The sequence below is a fragment of the Anabrus simplex genome, chromosome 11 (assembly GCF_040414725.1).
Source record: "Anabrus simplex isolate iqAnaSimp1 chromosome 11, ASM4041472v1, whole genome shotgun sequence".
Lineage (NCBI taxonomy): Eukaryota > Metazoa > Arthropoda > Insecta > Orthoptera > Tettigoniidae > Anabrus > Anabrus simplex.
The window spans coordinates 91,782,102-91,797,027 of NC_090275.1; the positions used below are offsets into that span (position 1 = coordinate 91,782,102).

Genomic DNA, 14,926 nt, shown 5'->3' on the forward strand with positions numbered 1-14,926 from the left:
CTGCAACTCTGTAAAGAGCTTTGGATGGCTTTTTCAGGTGTAATATTGTTACCATATGTTTTCTCTTTAAGGTAGTTTATAAATTCATTTAATCAAAGTTAGTTTCTGCAGGCTTCAGTACACTTGTCATGGAAAGGACATTGGTAGTAACGTTTATAGATATTGAAAAGGAATTTGGTATGGAAAACATTGACAGAGGCACAGATTGGGAATGAAACAATGCAGATGGTAATAGCATTGTATCAAAATTGCAAAAGCTGTGTTAGAACCAAAGTGCGTCAAACTGAATGGTTCAGAGTTGAGACAGGCTTAAGACAGGGGAGTGTATTATCTCCCTTACTCTTCATTATCATCATGGATAGAATTCTACATAATATCAAGGAGAAGATTATGGGTGAGCAAGTAAAGTCTATGCTCTTTGCTGATGACATTGTAATTTGGGAAGATAATGAAGAGGAAATTCAGACACAAGTTGATTTATGGAATGAAGAGATAAGAAATTTTGGAATGAAGATTAGTACTGCGGAAACCAAGTCCTTGATCATGACGAGAAATAAAAGAAAATCCAGGGGAGTGATAAAAATAAGAAATGAACCTCTTGAAGTTGTGAAAAAATTTTAATATTTGGGCAGCGTGATGTCAAAAGATGGAAATTTGGATGGAGAAATCGATTTAAGAATATAATGGTCTGCAAGTTTCTACCAGTGTGTGAAAGACATTGTATGGATCAAGGATGTGCCATTGAAGTGCAAGAAGGTTTTATACTCGTCCTATTATAAACCTATACTGACCTATGCTTCAGCAATTTGGACGTTGACTAAGTGGAATCAAAGTAAGATAAAAGCAGCTGAAATGAGGTTCTTGAGGAGCATACAGGGAAAGACAAGACAAGATAGAATACGAAATGAGGAAATAAAGAGAAGCGTGGGAATGTGTAAACTTCAAGAAGAGATTGATATAGCAAAGCTAAAATGGTTTGGACACATGATGAGAATGCCTGGAGAGAGAGTACCAAAGAGAATATTCATGGATGCAGTGACTGGAAAGAGGTCTAGGGGATGGCCTAGAATGATGTGGAGAAGCTTTCGTTGTGGACTGTATTGCAAATAGAGGAGTCGATGGCATTGAAGTACTAGAGAAGGAATGGTGGAAGGATCGAGTAAGGTGGAGGGCTTTGGTACACTACCCTACCCAGAGAGAATCTGGAAAAGTGAATGGATGAAGTAGAGTCGAGTCGTGTTGAGTTTCGGCAGACTGAGGAGCCTAACAATTATAAAGTAAAGCAACTCGTTAAAATAGAAAAATCAAACCAACTCTGCTGCATGGGAGCAAAAGCTGGGTTGACCCAGGATATCTTATTCATAAGCTTGAAGGAATAAAACAAGCAAGAATGTGAACAAGGACAAGGATAGTCGCTACGGCCAAGTACAGGCTAAATTAGGAATGACCTAGATGGATGAACCTGTGTGTATCAACTGACTTTGGTGGTGGAGTCTTGTGTGCCGAATGGAAGAGGATAGGTTACCTAGGAAAATTAGGAACTCTGTCATGGAGGGTAAGAAAAGCAAAGGAACACCAAAGCATAGACTTCGTTTTTAACAATTGAAAGATAAGAGGTGAGGAACTAAAGAAGGCCATAGAGGATTGTGGAGACATGTAGTTAATTCACAGAGGCTTGCAGAGTGGATGTGAAAAGGCATACCGTAATAGTTAGGGTGACCAACTCGAAATTTTCAAATGGAAGACAGACTCTTAATAAAAGGACTTTTCATAGGAATGGAGGACAAATGGAATTTTAAATATTAAATACAAAGTTTAGTATTACATACATTATTATTGTTATGTTGATGAAGAGCTGAAGTTGTAGCTATTTTTTGCTGATACTTATAATCTGCACCCACTTTCAACAGCAAAGATGAATTGTTTTCTTGTAATAAATAATAGTAAAACTCTCCACATGGCATGATCTTAAAGTTGTACTTTACGATTAAAATACCCTTAACCAACTCAGTCCGCAAACGGTTTCTTTCTTCTGACCACAGAGTATTGATCAGGGAAAATACTCTTTTAACAATTGCTCTGCTACTGTCAAATTTTAACCAGCTCAATAAATGTTTCAATGTCAGGGCTACATTTGGAAAACTCACATCGCTGCTTATCTAATGTATGTTTATCAGTTTTGGAACTCCTAGTTTAATTCTGAACATTGCAAAATTGGTCAAAAAGTTTAGGTTATTGCACCTTTAGATTGCAAATACTTGAGACAAGGTAGAACATCTTCAAACTGAATGTTTTTCATACTATGAAGCTTCATCCATTGGAAACACTTCAATTCTTCCATCATAGGGTTACTCTACTTTAATAGATATTAAATGCACATTTCATAAAAACCAGGAACAGTTTGACTTTAAGAGGCATAAATTTATTTTCCATCATATCATAAAAGCTTATTTTGGTGAATACCCATCTAAGTTCATCTGAAAACTGGGGTAGGGAGGGAGAACATGAATGGATTGGTGCAATTTGTGATTGCATTGTAAGATTTATGACTGACGAAATCATAGTTTCATTCATCACGATTTCAGTTTTCTTTGGCGCCAGAATACCTTCATTTTCTTGCTTACAGCTTCTTTCTTTTCAGTCAAATAACCAAGCAAGTAAATTACTTATTCTGACAGAGGTATCCAGAATATGGACTGAAATAGAGGAATTAAAAAAAAAAATAGCTCTGCAACAGAGAAAACGATAGGAAACTGAATAACTAAGAACACGAAATACAAAAAGCCAGATGTTTACTAGCAAATAATAAATGCCTGCCGGACAGAGGGCAAGTATTATAAAAGGACATTTTGCCGGACGGTTGGTCACCCTAGTAATAGTCTGTAATGAAGATGTATGTATGTTTGTATCATTGATTAATTCTGCCACAGTATGACTTCTAAATGATATGAAATAGCTATTTTGACTGGAGTTTGACTGTGTTTCTATGTTTTGCAACAGGTTCTGTGATCTGTCGGTACAGTGCGGAATGGACATCTTCAGAGTGTTCGACTCGCTCAACTACCTGCCAAACCTGATCCTCGGTATGGAGGCAGCAGGAAAAGCTGGTGGTGTCGTAGAGGCAGCCATCTCGTACACCGGAGATGTGTCCGATCCAACACGAACAAAATATGACCTCAAGTATTACACAAAACTTGCCGACGAACTAGTTAGGGCAGGAACACACATTCTCAGCATCAAGGTAAGAAGTACTCTGATGGAAACCAAATACATTTACATAGTAATAATAATAATAAAAAATGTATAGAATTAGCTACCATATACAGTGTGTCCATGTAAAAGGTTCCAAAATGTACAGAGGAGGTCAACAAATAATGTCCTATAAACATTGGTCGCAGACCCAATATCTTCACAGAGTTATGGTCCGTCCACTACCATGTCTTTGATCTACTCTTCACAATACGTACTCGATGTGACCGGCGTCCATTGCAATGCAGCCTTCCACCCTACATCGCACACGCACAATGTACTGCATCAGTTGTCTATTTACAATGGTTTCAAATTTGTTTCATGACAGTGCTCGGGAGTGCAAGATATGCCCCTTCTACATAATAAGACCATATCAAAACACGCTAGTAGGTTTACGATAATTTTTAAAGGTAGGAGCGTATTTCTGTCTTTTGTTGCATACGACCTTCCAAAAATTATTGGAACCTTTTTTCCTTGGTTTATTGCGTGCTGCCTCTTCTGTAAGTACTGAAACCTTTTTCAAAGACATCCTGTATAGGTATCTTAATTTGGCACTCTATGAGCTGCTTTTGTATCTTTTTAAGAATTCCACTTTACCTACCAGTTAGCAGAGAAACTGATCTGTCCAGCAAGCTTTGACCAAGTTTTAATTAATCTTGTTGGGCAAACACTAAATGGTACACCAAAGATCTCTTACATGTCAACATAATACAGCATAGAGTGCCGAATGGACATTTTCCTTGCTTTAAAAAAAAAAAAAAAAACTATTTGCACTATTTGTTGTATACCTTTGATACCCTTCCCGTCAGCACGGAGAGCTGATGAATGTAACTGTATTTAATAAAATATGGAGGTGGAACCCTTCTTTCGAAAGGTGAAGCTTTGTCTGCTTTTGGCTCCACTTGCGGCTTTGCCAGTGCTCTTTTAATAACATCTGCGGTCGCAGTTGGTGTAAATAGTGGTCCGTCATGGAACACGCCAAAAGTCTTGACTGGAGCTGGGAGACGGCAACTAATTAGAGACTGCTCCATTTCACTGAGAGTTTCGAAGCCATCAGAATCATTCAGAACACCTGAAAATGTTGAACGCAGTTTTTGGTGAAATGTCAGAACCTGGACAACGGCCTACAAGCCTGGAAAATACAGATATTGTTTAAACAAAAGGATGTGATCGAGAAAGCGGAGAGCAGGAAGTATCCAATACAACGGGCAAAGCCAGGTGCACCAGGCTCATTGTCAAGGCTGCACTTCCCCTCTCAGTACGCCAAAGTGAAAAGGCTAATATTATTATTGGTTTTGCCCATTCAACCGGTCTAGAAAGCCAAGTTGTTTTTTTTCTTGCTTTACATCACTCTGACACAGATAAGTCTTATGGCTACGAAGGGACAGGAAAGGGCTAGGAGTGGGAAGGAACCGGCCGTGGTACAGCCCCAGCATTTGCCTGGTGTGAAAATGGGAAACCATGGGAAACCATTTTAAGGGCTGCCGAGAGTGGGGTTCGAACCTACTATCTCGAGATTACTGGATACTGGCCGCACTTAAGCGACTGGAGCTATCGAGCTCGGTAAAGCCAAGAGGATTCTTTGTGCCGGTCATACGACACCTCGTAATCTGCAGGCTGTCTGTCTAAGCAGCAGTTGCTTGGTAGGCCAAGGCACTTTGGGACTGTTGCACCATCTGGTTTCATTTGGTTTATCAATTCAAAGGAAGTATTGGAACCTGTTACTTGACTTGGTGGCTTTTACCTTCTTGTCCTCTCAAAATCTCTTTCACAAATTTTCTTTGTTGTTTCTTGTGTTCTTCTGACTATTTCTTACAAGTTTTCTTAATTTAGGTTTCTGTGTAAATTTGTCATGTTTCCAAGGTTCCACAATGTATTTTAATGTCTTCTATGATGTTCAGTTTGTGTAGGTCTTTGGTTATTTATTCTAGCCAGTATTCTCTGAGTTTATAATTTTACATATAATAAGTCTGTTGTGGTCCATAATGGACATGTCCATAGGTTAGAGCATCTCTTGCATTGGATATTATTGAACTTGTCTGTTAACCTGTAATAAAGATCAAGGTCACAGGTAGATCAAGGAGAGGTACAGGATAATAGACATGGCTGTGCCTAGTAAGAGGAGAAAAGGAAGACTGATATGAAGATATTTGGTCTGTACATGGTGTATAAGAACTACACTGACCAAAAAAAGTCAGTGTTGCTCTTAATGCTATGTTAAGAACGATGGTGCAGTCGGATTGGCGGAGAAAATTTTTGTTTTCGAGAAAATGAGGTTACTATGTTACTTCCGGTTGCGTGATTCAAATAGAAAAACTTGCTGTATTTCCTATGCCAGGGCACAAGCTGCTGCCGTGCTCCAGGGAAGAGAAAGGGAGGGAGAAGAAGTGGGGTGTTTGATGGAGACAGAGATAATGCTCTGCATGTAGGCACAAGTTTCCTCTTTCGACTGGTGTGGGATTGTCCTTGTCTCTTATAGGCAATATCCACAATTTACTCATTAAACAGCTGTAACTGCACACACAGTACAAGAATACAGTGTAATTAAGAGACACTTCTCTGTCAAGGAATGCACCAGATCATTTCTCTCTCGTCTGTTGGACACAGAACATTCTTTATTATTTAACATGCTCGAAGATACAATGCTGCCGCTCCACAGTTGTATATTCCTTCATTCACAACATTGGAGTGAAATACTGAACAAAGAGAACAATATGCCCAATGGTTTCATTACAGTAGATGTTAAATATGCCCCCCCCCTCCTAATTCGATGCACAGTTCACTACGGTGTAGTAGTGACCTTTGAACTCTGTTCAGGATGTGTGGTGTGTCGTGAACAACCGGAAAAGCTGCCTGAATTATTGGTAGAAGTTCATCTTCTCTTTCTATGGGCTTCGCATAGTAGTCAGTTTGTGCAGAACAAACTGTACACTGTCTACTGGGGATGGGAAGTGACTGTACAAAACAAACGAGAAACTTGTGCATTCGCACAGTATTATCTCTGTCTCCCATTTCCCACTTCCCCTCCCTTCCTTGCCCTTCTCTGACGCACAGCAACAGCCAGCGGCTGGCTCTCTGGCTTAGCAGATACGGCAAGTTCGTCAATTTGAATCGCACGCCCGGAAGTAACAGAGTAACCTAATTTCCTCGAAAACAAAAATTTTCTCCACCAATCAGATAGCACCATTGTCCTTAACATAATATAGAGTTCTCGGCTATACCTCGTGGGTACTTACTTACTTACTTTTTTTTCTGTATAGTTCTGATAATCCTGTATAAAGGAGAATAAGACCAAGTTGAACCTACAATTCTCCTGCTGATTTAGATTCCATTTTCTTGTGTCGGGCCATATATTTTTCTGAAAATTCTCCGTTCTTGCTTTTAATTCTTGTGATTTTAATTTCCAGTTTTTCAGTTTCTGTTTTGTATTACTTGGTATCACTTAGATGAGTTATTTATTTATTTACTAGCAAGATACCCATGCTTTACTACGGTATTATACTGAAATTTATAATTGAATGCGTAACGTTTTATATATAATTGCCGAAATTTGCAATCTGACTCATTTTCTGAAAGTTTACGGCAAAGTTCCTCCCATTTTTCAATCTTTCTTTACAGCAATCAATTTTGTACTTCCCGGGCTAGGTCCAGGTATTCTGCCCAGTCAGTTGGGTCCCTAAATCTTTGCCATCTTTTCCATAAACATTTTAAATATGGATCAAATCGTTGAGGAGATCCAGCATGGTGTCGTCTTGGGTGCCTTGGCGGTACTGAACCCGCGGCCAGACTGCATTCGTAGTCATTACCCGGCCAGGATCCATTTCCAGCGCGGTCCGCACATTTTGACGACTGTCCAGAACATCATTATTATTAGGGTGGGTGATATTAGTTGAATTTAGGTTATTATTATTATTATTATTATTATTATTATTATTATTATTATTATTATTATTATTATTATTATTATTAATGTTCTCGACCCCGCCGCAAGATGCAAGATGCTACTTGGCGGTAAATTACATCTGCTACCATTGTCATTGCTGACAATGTGACCAGCACCATTGTCCCGTGTAGGCAAGTACGCAGGATTTCTGGCGATACGAATGATATACTTCCGTGCGTTATTGACCTTATTATAGAGGTGAACAATTGCACGGTCAATATCATTCCTATAGTTTATTTCAAATGTGTTTAAATTTTTATTTATATACCAGGAGAATCTACTGTCATCTCCAAAGGAAAAGATGGCTCTTGAAAACGAACCCAGGAAAGATTAAAAATGATCATAATGTACTTGATTCTGATCATAAACTGAACAGTAATATAAATTGGTCTCAACTCCTTTTTCACCCCACTGCTGTTAAGTGCCCGCCCCCCAAAAGGCATGTTTCTTTATGTTTAAAGCAGATTCCAAATACCAATGTTCACGCCTGTAACCTTCAGTTTTGAGATACAAGTATCCCCATAAAAAGGATTCACTTTTTTTTCACTTCCTTTCACACTCCCCCCCCCCCGTTAAGTGAATTTTTCGGGAAAAAATACTTGTTTCTTTTTTAGTAAGGGACCTTCTAAATGCCAATTATCATGACTGTAACATCTTAAGTTTTTGAGATATGTGTCCTCATAAAAGGAATTCAACTCCTTTTCACCCCTGCTCCCCAAGATGATTTTCCCACCAAAATGCATTTTTCTTTGTTTATAAAGGAGATCCAAATACCAATTTTCAAGTCTGTAAAAACTTCAGTTTTTATTAGATGCAAGTATCCTCACAATTAATTACATTAATTTTTCAATTCTTTCACCCCTTCCCCCCCCCCCCCCGCCTTCTTTATTGGATTTTCCAAAATCAAAGCGATACATGTTTCTTTACTTTTAAAGCAGATTCCAAATACCAATTTTCATGCCTGCAACATCTTTCATTTCTGAGATAATAGTATCTTCATACAATAAATTCAACTAATTTTTAATTCCCCCCCCCCCCCCCCAAGTGGATTTCCGAAAACAAAAAATACGTATTTCTTTATTTTTAAAGGAGATTCCAAATACCAATTTTCAGGTCTGTAATATCTTCAGTTTCTGAGATTATAAGTATATTAAAGGCATTCAACACCTTTTTAACCCCTAGTAGGATTTTCCGAAAACAACAAAAAATTTGTGTTTCTTTATTTTTAAAGGAGAATCTAAATGCAAACTTTTACATCTGTAAACTTTTAAAGTTTTGAGATATAGATACACTCTTTTTAAAAATTCACCCTCCTTTTTACCCCCTTAGCGACGGAATATCCAAAAATCCTTTAGCGAGCACCAACAGTGTAATATAAATGTATCCTAAAAATTTCATTTCTTTTAGTCCAGTAGTTTTGGCTCGGCAATAATGAATGAGTCAGTCAGTCAGGACATGTTCTTTTATATACTGTATACAGATTTATTTATTTATTTTATTTATCATGTTTATCCTAGCATTTGTTATTATCCCCTTTACTTACTTCCTATCTATTTTAGTAATGATTACTAAACGTTAGAAAACTGAGCTTCAGAAACTCACTGGGAAGAATATGGGAAAGATTTAACTGTATTAAATTTCTTTCACACGTTTAATCATTACTCTAGGACATGGCTGGTCTCCTTAAGCCCACTGCTGCCCGTCTCCTGGTGACGGCTCTAAGAGACAAGCACCCTGACATCCCCATCCACATTCACACTCACGATACTGCTGGGGCTGGTGTAGCAGCCATGCTGGCCTGCGCTGAAGCTGGAGCCGATGTTGTAGATGTAGCGGTAGACTCCATGTCCGGTATGACATCGCAGCCAAGCATGGGTGCAATCGTTGCTTCTCTGCAGGGATCTGCTCATGACACTGGTGAGTTAAACAGAACAGCACATCTTTATTACCTACTTTAAGTTGTTGATCTGCTGTTACTTCCCATTTCCATTCTTCACAGAATGTAGAAAGTTACTGCCGACGTATAACCTACAATTAATAAATTTAATTAATAATGTTAATTCAAAAGTGGAACTTGGTCATATATTTTATTCAACCATTATTCAAGAGTGATTTCAAACATTCAACAATACTAAAGAGCCCTCTAGATTTTTTATACCTATATGCTACTGTAGATTGATGATTCATTTTAAATGACTTGCAAAATATAATTTTCCCGTGTAATTTATCAACATATTTTAGTCATCCATCACTAAGAGGGATGCAAACAGTCAAATAGCCACCAATGAACTTTCTGAATTTTATATATGTTGCTCAAAGTTGGACAGTTAAATTTCATATGACTTGTAAAATAGTATTTTTGTATAACTCGTACATTCCATTTGGCCGTTATCAAGAGTAATACTAACAGTTAAATAGTACCAAAGAACTTCCCAAAATTTATACATGTTTCTTAAGACTGATTATTCAATTCCTTTATGACTTGTAAAACATGGTTTTCATATCTTTGAACTTTGTTAAACAATTTTTTTAAAACTTCAGTGCTCATGACTATTTTGTGTAACTTCTTCTCTTTTTCTTCTAGACACGTTTCTGCTTATGCAGGTCGTTCACAGATCCTCTTCCAATCTTCTCTTTTTTTCCCCACAGTCTATCGTTCATCACTGTCTCCCATTGTAGTCCTCTCTGATTTACGTCATCCTCCACCTGGTCCCTCCATCTTCGTGGTCTTCCAATTGATGTTCTTCCAGATTCCAGAGCTCTTCTTGGTAATCTTTCTTTACCCCTTCTTTTGACACGGCCAAACCATTTCAACCTATTTTTCTCCATAGCTTCTTTTAGGGGGTTGATCTATGTGTGTTTCATAATGTTTCATTTCTTGTCTTGTCCGTCCTCGTTTTACTCAAGATCCCTCGCAGAAAGCGCACCTGTCGCATGTAATCTACTCAGGTCTTTTTTTTTGTCCAAGTCAGACATTCTGATTCATAGGTCAGTATTGACAAATAATATGATTTATATATCATGATTTTTGCTTTGGTAGGTTAAGTTCCAATTTCTAATAATGTCTGATACACAGTAGTAAAATTTTGAGCAATTTCCTATCCTCTCTGAAATTTCTTCCTTGATGTTTCCTTTCCCAGTTAGCTTACTTCCTAGGTATTTAAAAGCATCTACTTCTTTAAGAATTTTTCCATTACACCTAACATCCTTCATTTTTCTGTTCTCTCTACTGATTTTCATTATCTCACTTTCCGTTAAAATTTCATGCCTACCTTTACAATTGCCTTCTGCCAGGTATTTAGTTGTTCTCCCAATTTTTGTTCATTTTCTTCCCGTATTGTCACATCATCTGCATATGCTATGACTTTCATATCATTTGCTGTTGACCCTTGGTGAACTTTCCTACTTAGGTTCCAAAATGGGTAAAAAAATAAATCAGTAAATAAATGCAATGTAAATTTTAATCTTATACCAGTTGTATAGTATTATTTGAAGTAATTCCACATACTGTATATGAGTTGACTATGTAAGTACAGGGCCGGCCCCGTGGTGTAGGGGTAGCGTGCCTGCCTCTTACCCGGAGGCCCCGGGTTCGATTCCCGGCCAGGTCGGGGATTTTTACCTGGACCTGAGGGCTGGTTCGAGGTCCACTCAGCCTACGTGATTAGAATTGAAGAGCTATCTGACGGTGAGATGGCAGCCCCGGTCTAGAAAGCCAAGAATAACGGCCGAGAGGATTCATCGTGCTGACCACACGACACCTCGTAATCTGCAGGCCTTCGTGCTGAGCAGCGGTCGCTTGGTAGGCCAAGGCCCTTTAAGGGCTGTAGTGCCATGGGATTTGGTTTGGTTTGGTTTTATGTAAGTACAGGAGATATTATTATAAGTGGAATTTTGTAAACAATATAAATTTATTACGGATGAGCTGTGTGTTTAATAGAAAAAAATGTTAGCGTAAATTGTATAATATTGTATTCTAGGAAAATTTTCTTCTTCTCTTGTTAATTTAAAATTTAGTGCTTGACAGTAATGTATTTTAGTGTATCATTTGCCACAGAGGTAGACACCTCATTTGCAAATAGAGATTTTGATTTGATTTGATATTGTCCATCACGATATTAAAGATCACTGGTTAAAGTACACTTCCTTGTTAAATTCCTTTGTCTGTTCTAAACCATTCTGATTTTTTGCCACAGTTCAGACATTTCTCTTGACAATCCCATTCTATACAGACCTCTTCTCTCTTCCAACCATGTCATATGCCTTTTGTATATCTCATGAATGCAACTGTGATGTCTTTCCCAAATTCTGATTTCTTTTCTGCTACTTGTCTAGCTGTAGTTGATCTTCCAGGTATAAATTCTTGTTCTTGATTTTTCATAAATCTTCATGGAGTGGCACAGTAATGCTATTCCTCTCTAGTTCTCACAAATTGAATTGTTACCTTTTTATTAAAACAAGGTACAATAATTGGCCTTGTTTCAATCATCTGAGATCTCTCCGTCAGTCCATATCTATTTTCATTATTCTACACAGCCACAACATTCCAATTGGAATGTGTAACTTATTCAATGCTAATTATGTGTTTTGTAACTGATGAAGGTTGCATAGACTGATGCATGTGCTACATTTATGACTCCTCATTAATTAGAGTAAAATTGTTAAGTATTGAATTGGTGGGAAAGCAATGATTTTCCATTAAAGGAAGGAAAATTTTTGTTAATTTATAACCTTAAAAGTAGCAAGGATACCAGCGAGGTGATTAAATACCTTGGCTCTACGTAAATGACAAAGGCAATCTTGAAAGTAAAATCTCAAGCAGAATCCAGTCTGTCTGGAATAGTTGGAGAAGGGTTTACTTACTTCTTTAATCTTTGTTTAACAGGTTTCCAATTGAGCAATGTCAGCGAGTACTCAGCCTATTGGGAGCAAACTCGCACCCTCTATGCTCCGTTCGAATGCGCCACAACCATGAAATCTGGTAATGCTGATGTGTACCTGAATGAAATCCCTGGTGGTCAGTACACCAACCTACAATTCCAAGCGTACTCTCTGGGACTTGGTGATCACTTTGAAGATGTCAAGAAGGCCTACAGGGAGGCTAATATGCTACTAGGTGACATTATCAAGGTAAGCACACATGCACGTTCATTTGAGCATTGAATAGGAATAAGTGAAAATGAAGATATATACAGTAGAAGTCCGCTATAGCGAGTACGGCATATAACGAGAACCCCATTATAATGGTAACTTTTGTCCGTCCCTTCAAAATTCCTATATGAAACTGTGTATTATCCTTCGGTTACAGCGAGAGCCCAATCGTTGACGCATCCGTTATTACGAGCGATTTTGTGCGCTCGATATTTTCCGTTGCCGATATTTATGCACACAGTCATTGTACTGCATGCAATCGATCATCTTCGATACCAAATCGTTTTCTCGCTATGCCCACCAGCGAGCTCTCTCGTTGACATTCGAAGGCAACGTCGGAGTCTATTAGTAATACCCGTCGACTGCTCTTACGCAAAGAAAGTGATAGAAGAGAACATGTTTTCGTATAAATGCGTAAATAACGTGTCTGGTAACCGCTGTTAACTCGTTAAAGATAAACGCTGTATAAACGATCGCTTAATTTTAATGCTAAATACTGCAATTACGTAAGAATGTGATAGGCCTACACCTAAAGATATGGCAGAGTGCGTCGTTGATTACGAGGTTAGTTTATATTTTCTCGCGTCCCATAAATTACAGAAAGGCTATCATCATGTCAATTTATAGCGAGAAGGTTATAGTTTCTCTACTGGTGCTTGAAGTATGTTTTCATCATACATACAGTACAGATAAGTTAGGACAGGTGACGATATTTAAATAACAAAACTGAAACATTTGCCACAAAATGCAATTGCATCATCTTCGGTACGGTATAATTTGCGAGCTCTCTCGTCAACATTCGAAGGCGATATTAGACTCGATTAGTAATACCCGTCGACTGCTGTTCTCTAAAGAAAATTCGAAATGAAAGAGGATAACACGTTTTCGTAATAAATGCGTAAATAACGCGGCCGATAGCAGTTGTTGTTAAAAATAAAGTCTGAAGCAAACGATCGCTTAATTTTAATGGTATACCGTATACTGAAATTAAGTAAGAATGTGATACACCTCAAGATATGGCAGGGTACATCACTGATTTCAGAGGATAATTTATATTTCTTCGCGTCTAATTAAATTTCAGAAAGCTATTCGCATGTCAATTTTTAGCGAGGAGATTATCATTTCTGTATATGCGTTTCTAATAGGTTTTCATGATACATATACGTTTAAGTTACGTGATGCCGTTTGAAGAAGTAAACTGAAATGTTTGCCACAGAAGCCTCTGGAGTGATACCGTATTTCTCCGAATCCAAGACGACTTTTTTTCTCAGAATCTCGGGTGAAAAATCAAGCAAGGTTTGCTTTGCATTCACGGCCTGATAGTAATGAACACCACTGGCAACTATGATACCGCAGTAACCATGCTGTTTTTTCTTCACCCCCCCGCGCGCACCAAAAACTCGTTGACAATAAACGACCACCTCTTTATCATACATCACATCGCTAGCCGTGGCGACCGGTTGTACAATGCCTTTGTGTAACGAAATAGTGAAGAGAGAATGACATTCTATTGTCCTAAAAAAAAAAAAAAAAAAAAGGTTTCTCAAATCTGCAGAATGGCATCAAAACATGCGAGACTTCGAATTCTTAGAAAGGCCACGGCTACTCACTAGCAGAGTTATAACGCATCTGCTGTACCTGACGCTTACTAAAATTTTTATAGACAGCAGGAATATTTTCGTGATGAATTGTCATATTGTGAAGATACGTGGAACAGGTATTGCCGGCAAATTTTCAACGGGTTCTCGTTGATATTTATGATGCCAATTTTAAGTTAATGGCTATTAAACACTTGGAAATGTATAATAATTGTGCAGCCGCAAGAAAATACAGCATAGGCCTAACTAAAGCCAATATTCGGCATTGCTGTGAAGACAAAGATAGCTTAAAAATGCATACTGCATAAAAAATGTATTCAGTGGCCCGCAACAAGGACGCTTTAAAGAAGTCGAAAATAAAATTGTGAGGTATGCGCACAAAAATGCAAGGGCAGAATTGTCATACCGCGGCGCAATAAACTCGTTCGTTGACTTTCAAAGTCTGCGATTAAGACCTATTTGTACATCGTTAGCTGCTGAAGTTGGCCGAAACCGGCAAGCAAGACGTGCATGTAGCGCCAGAGTGAAAGTAACAGTTTTATAGTAAGCAAGAATATTCTCCTGATGGATCGTGGTATTGTAGAGACGCGTGGAATGTGTATTGCAGGCAAACTTTCAACGAGTTCCCTTTGATATTATGATGCCAATTTTAAGTTAACGGTTATTAAACCCGCTGAAATAAAGCATAATTGTACGGCCACAACAAAATACGGCATAACTAAAGCCAATGCTTGGCGTTTACAAATAGTCTAAAATGCGTACTGTATAAGAAAGACATTTATATGATTTTACAAAGCACTTTTTAAGCCTGATTAAAATTTTTTGAAGGAAAAAGTGGGGGTCATCTTAGATTTGGAGAAATGCGGTAATATATATTTTTCAGAATGAAATTAAACACACGCTTTCACGTAGTATCAGATTTCGAAAAACACACAAGTAAGCCGTAGTGTGGATATCGTCCCTACACTGGCAAACTAGCGAATCT

General features: G+C 38.1%; 1 protein-coding gene across 1 annotated transcript in view; it reads left to right on the plus strand.

Moving 5' to 3' along the window:
* Positions 1 to 14,926, plus strand: part of PCB (Pyruvate carboxylase) — a 293,805-nt gene that overhangs the window by 253,015 nt on the left and 25,864 nt on the right. Inside the window, exons 13-15 of the mRNA XM_068229657.1 lie at positions 3,001 to 3,241; positions 8,860 to 9,109; positions 12,078 to 12,322. Of these exons, the coding sequence (XP_068085758.1) occupies positions 3,001 to 3,241; positions 8,860 to 9,109; positions 12,078 to 12,322 (736 nt within the window). The remainder of the gene's footprint in view (positions 1 to 3,000; positions 3,242 to 8,859; positions 9,110 to 12,077; positions 12,323 to 14,926) is intronic.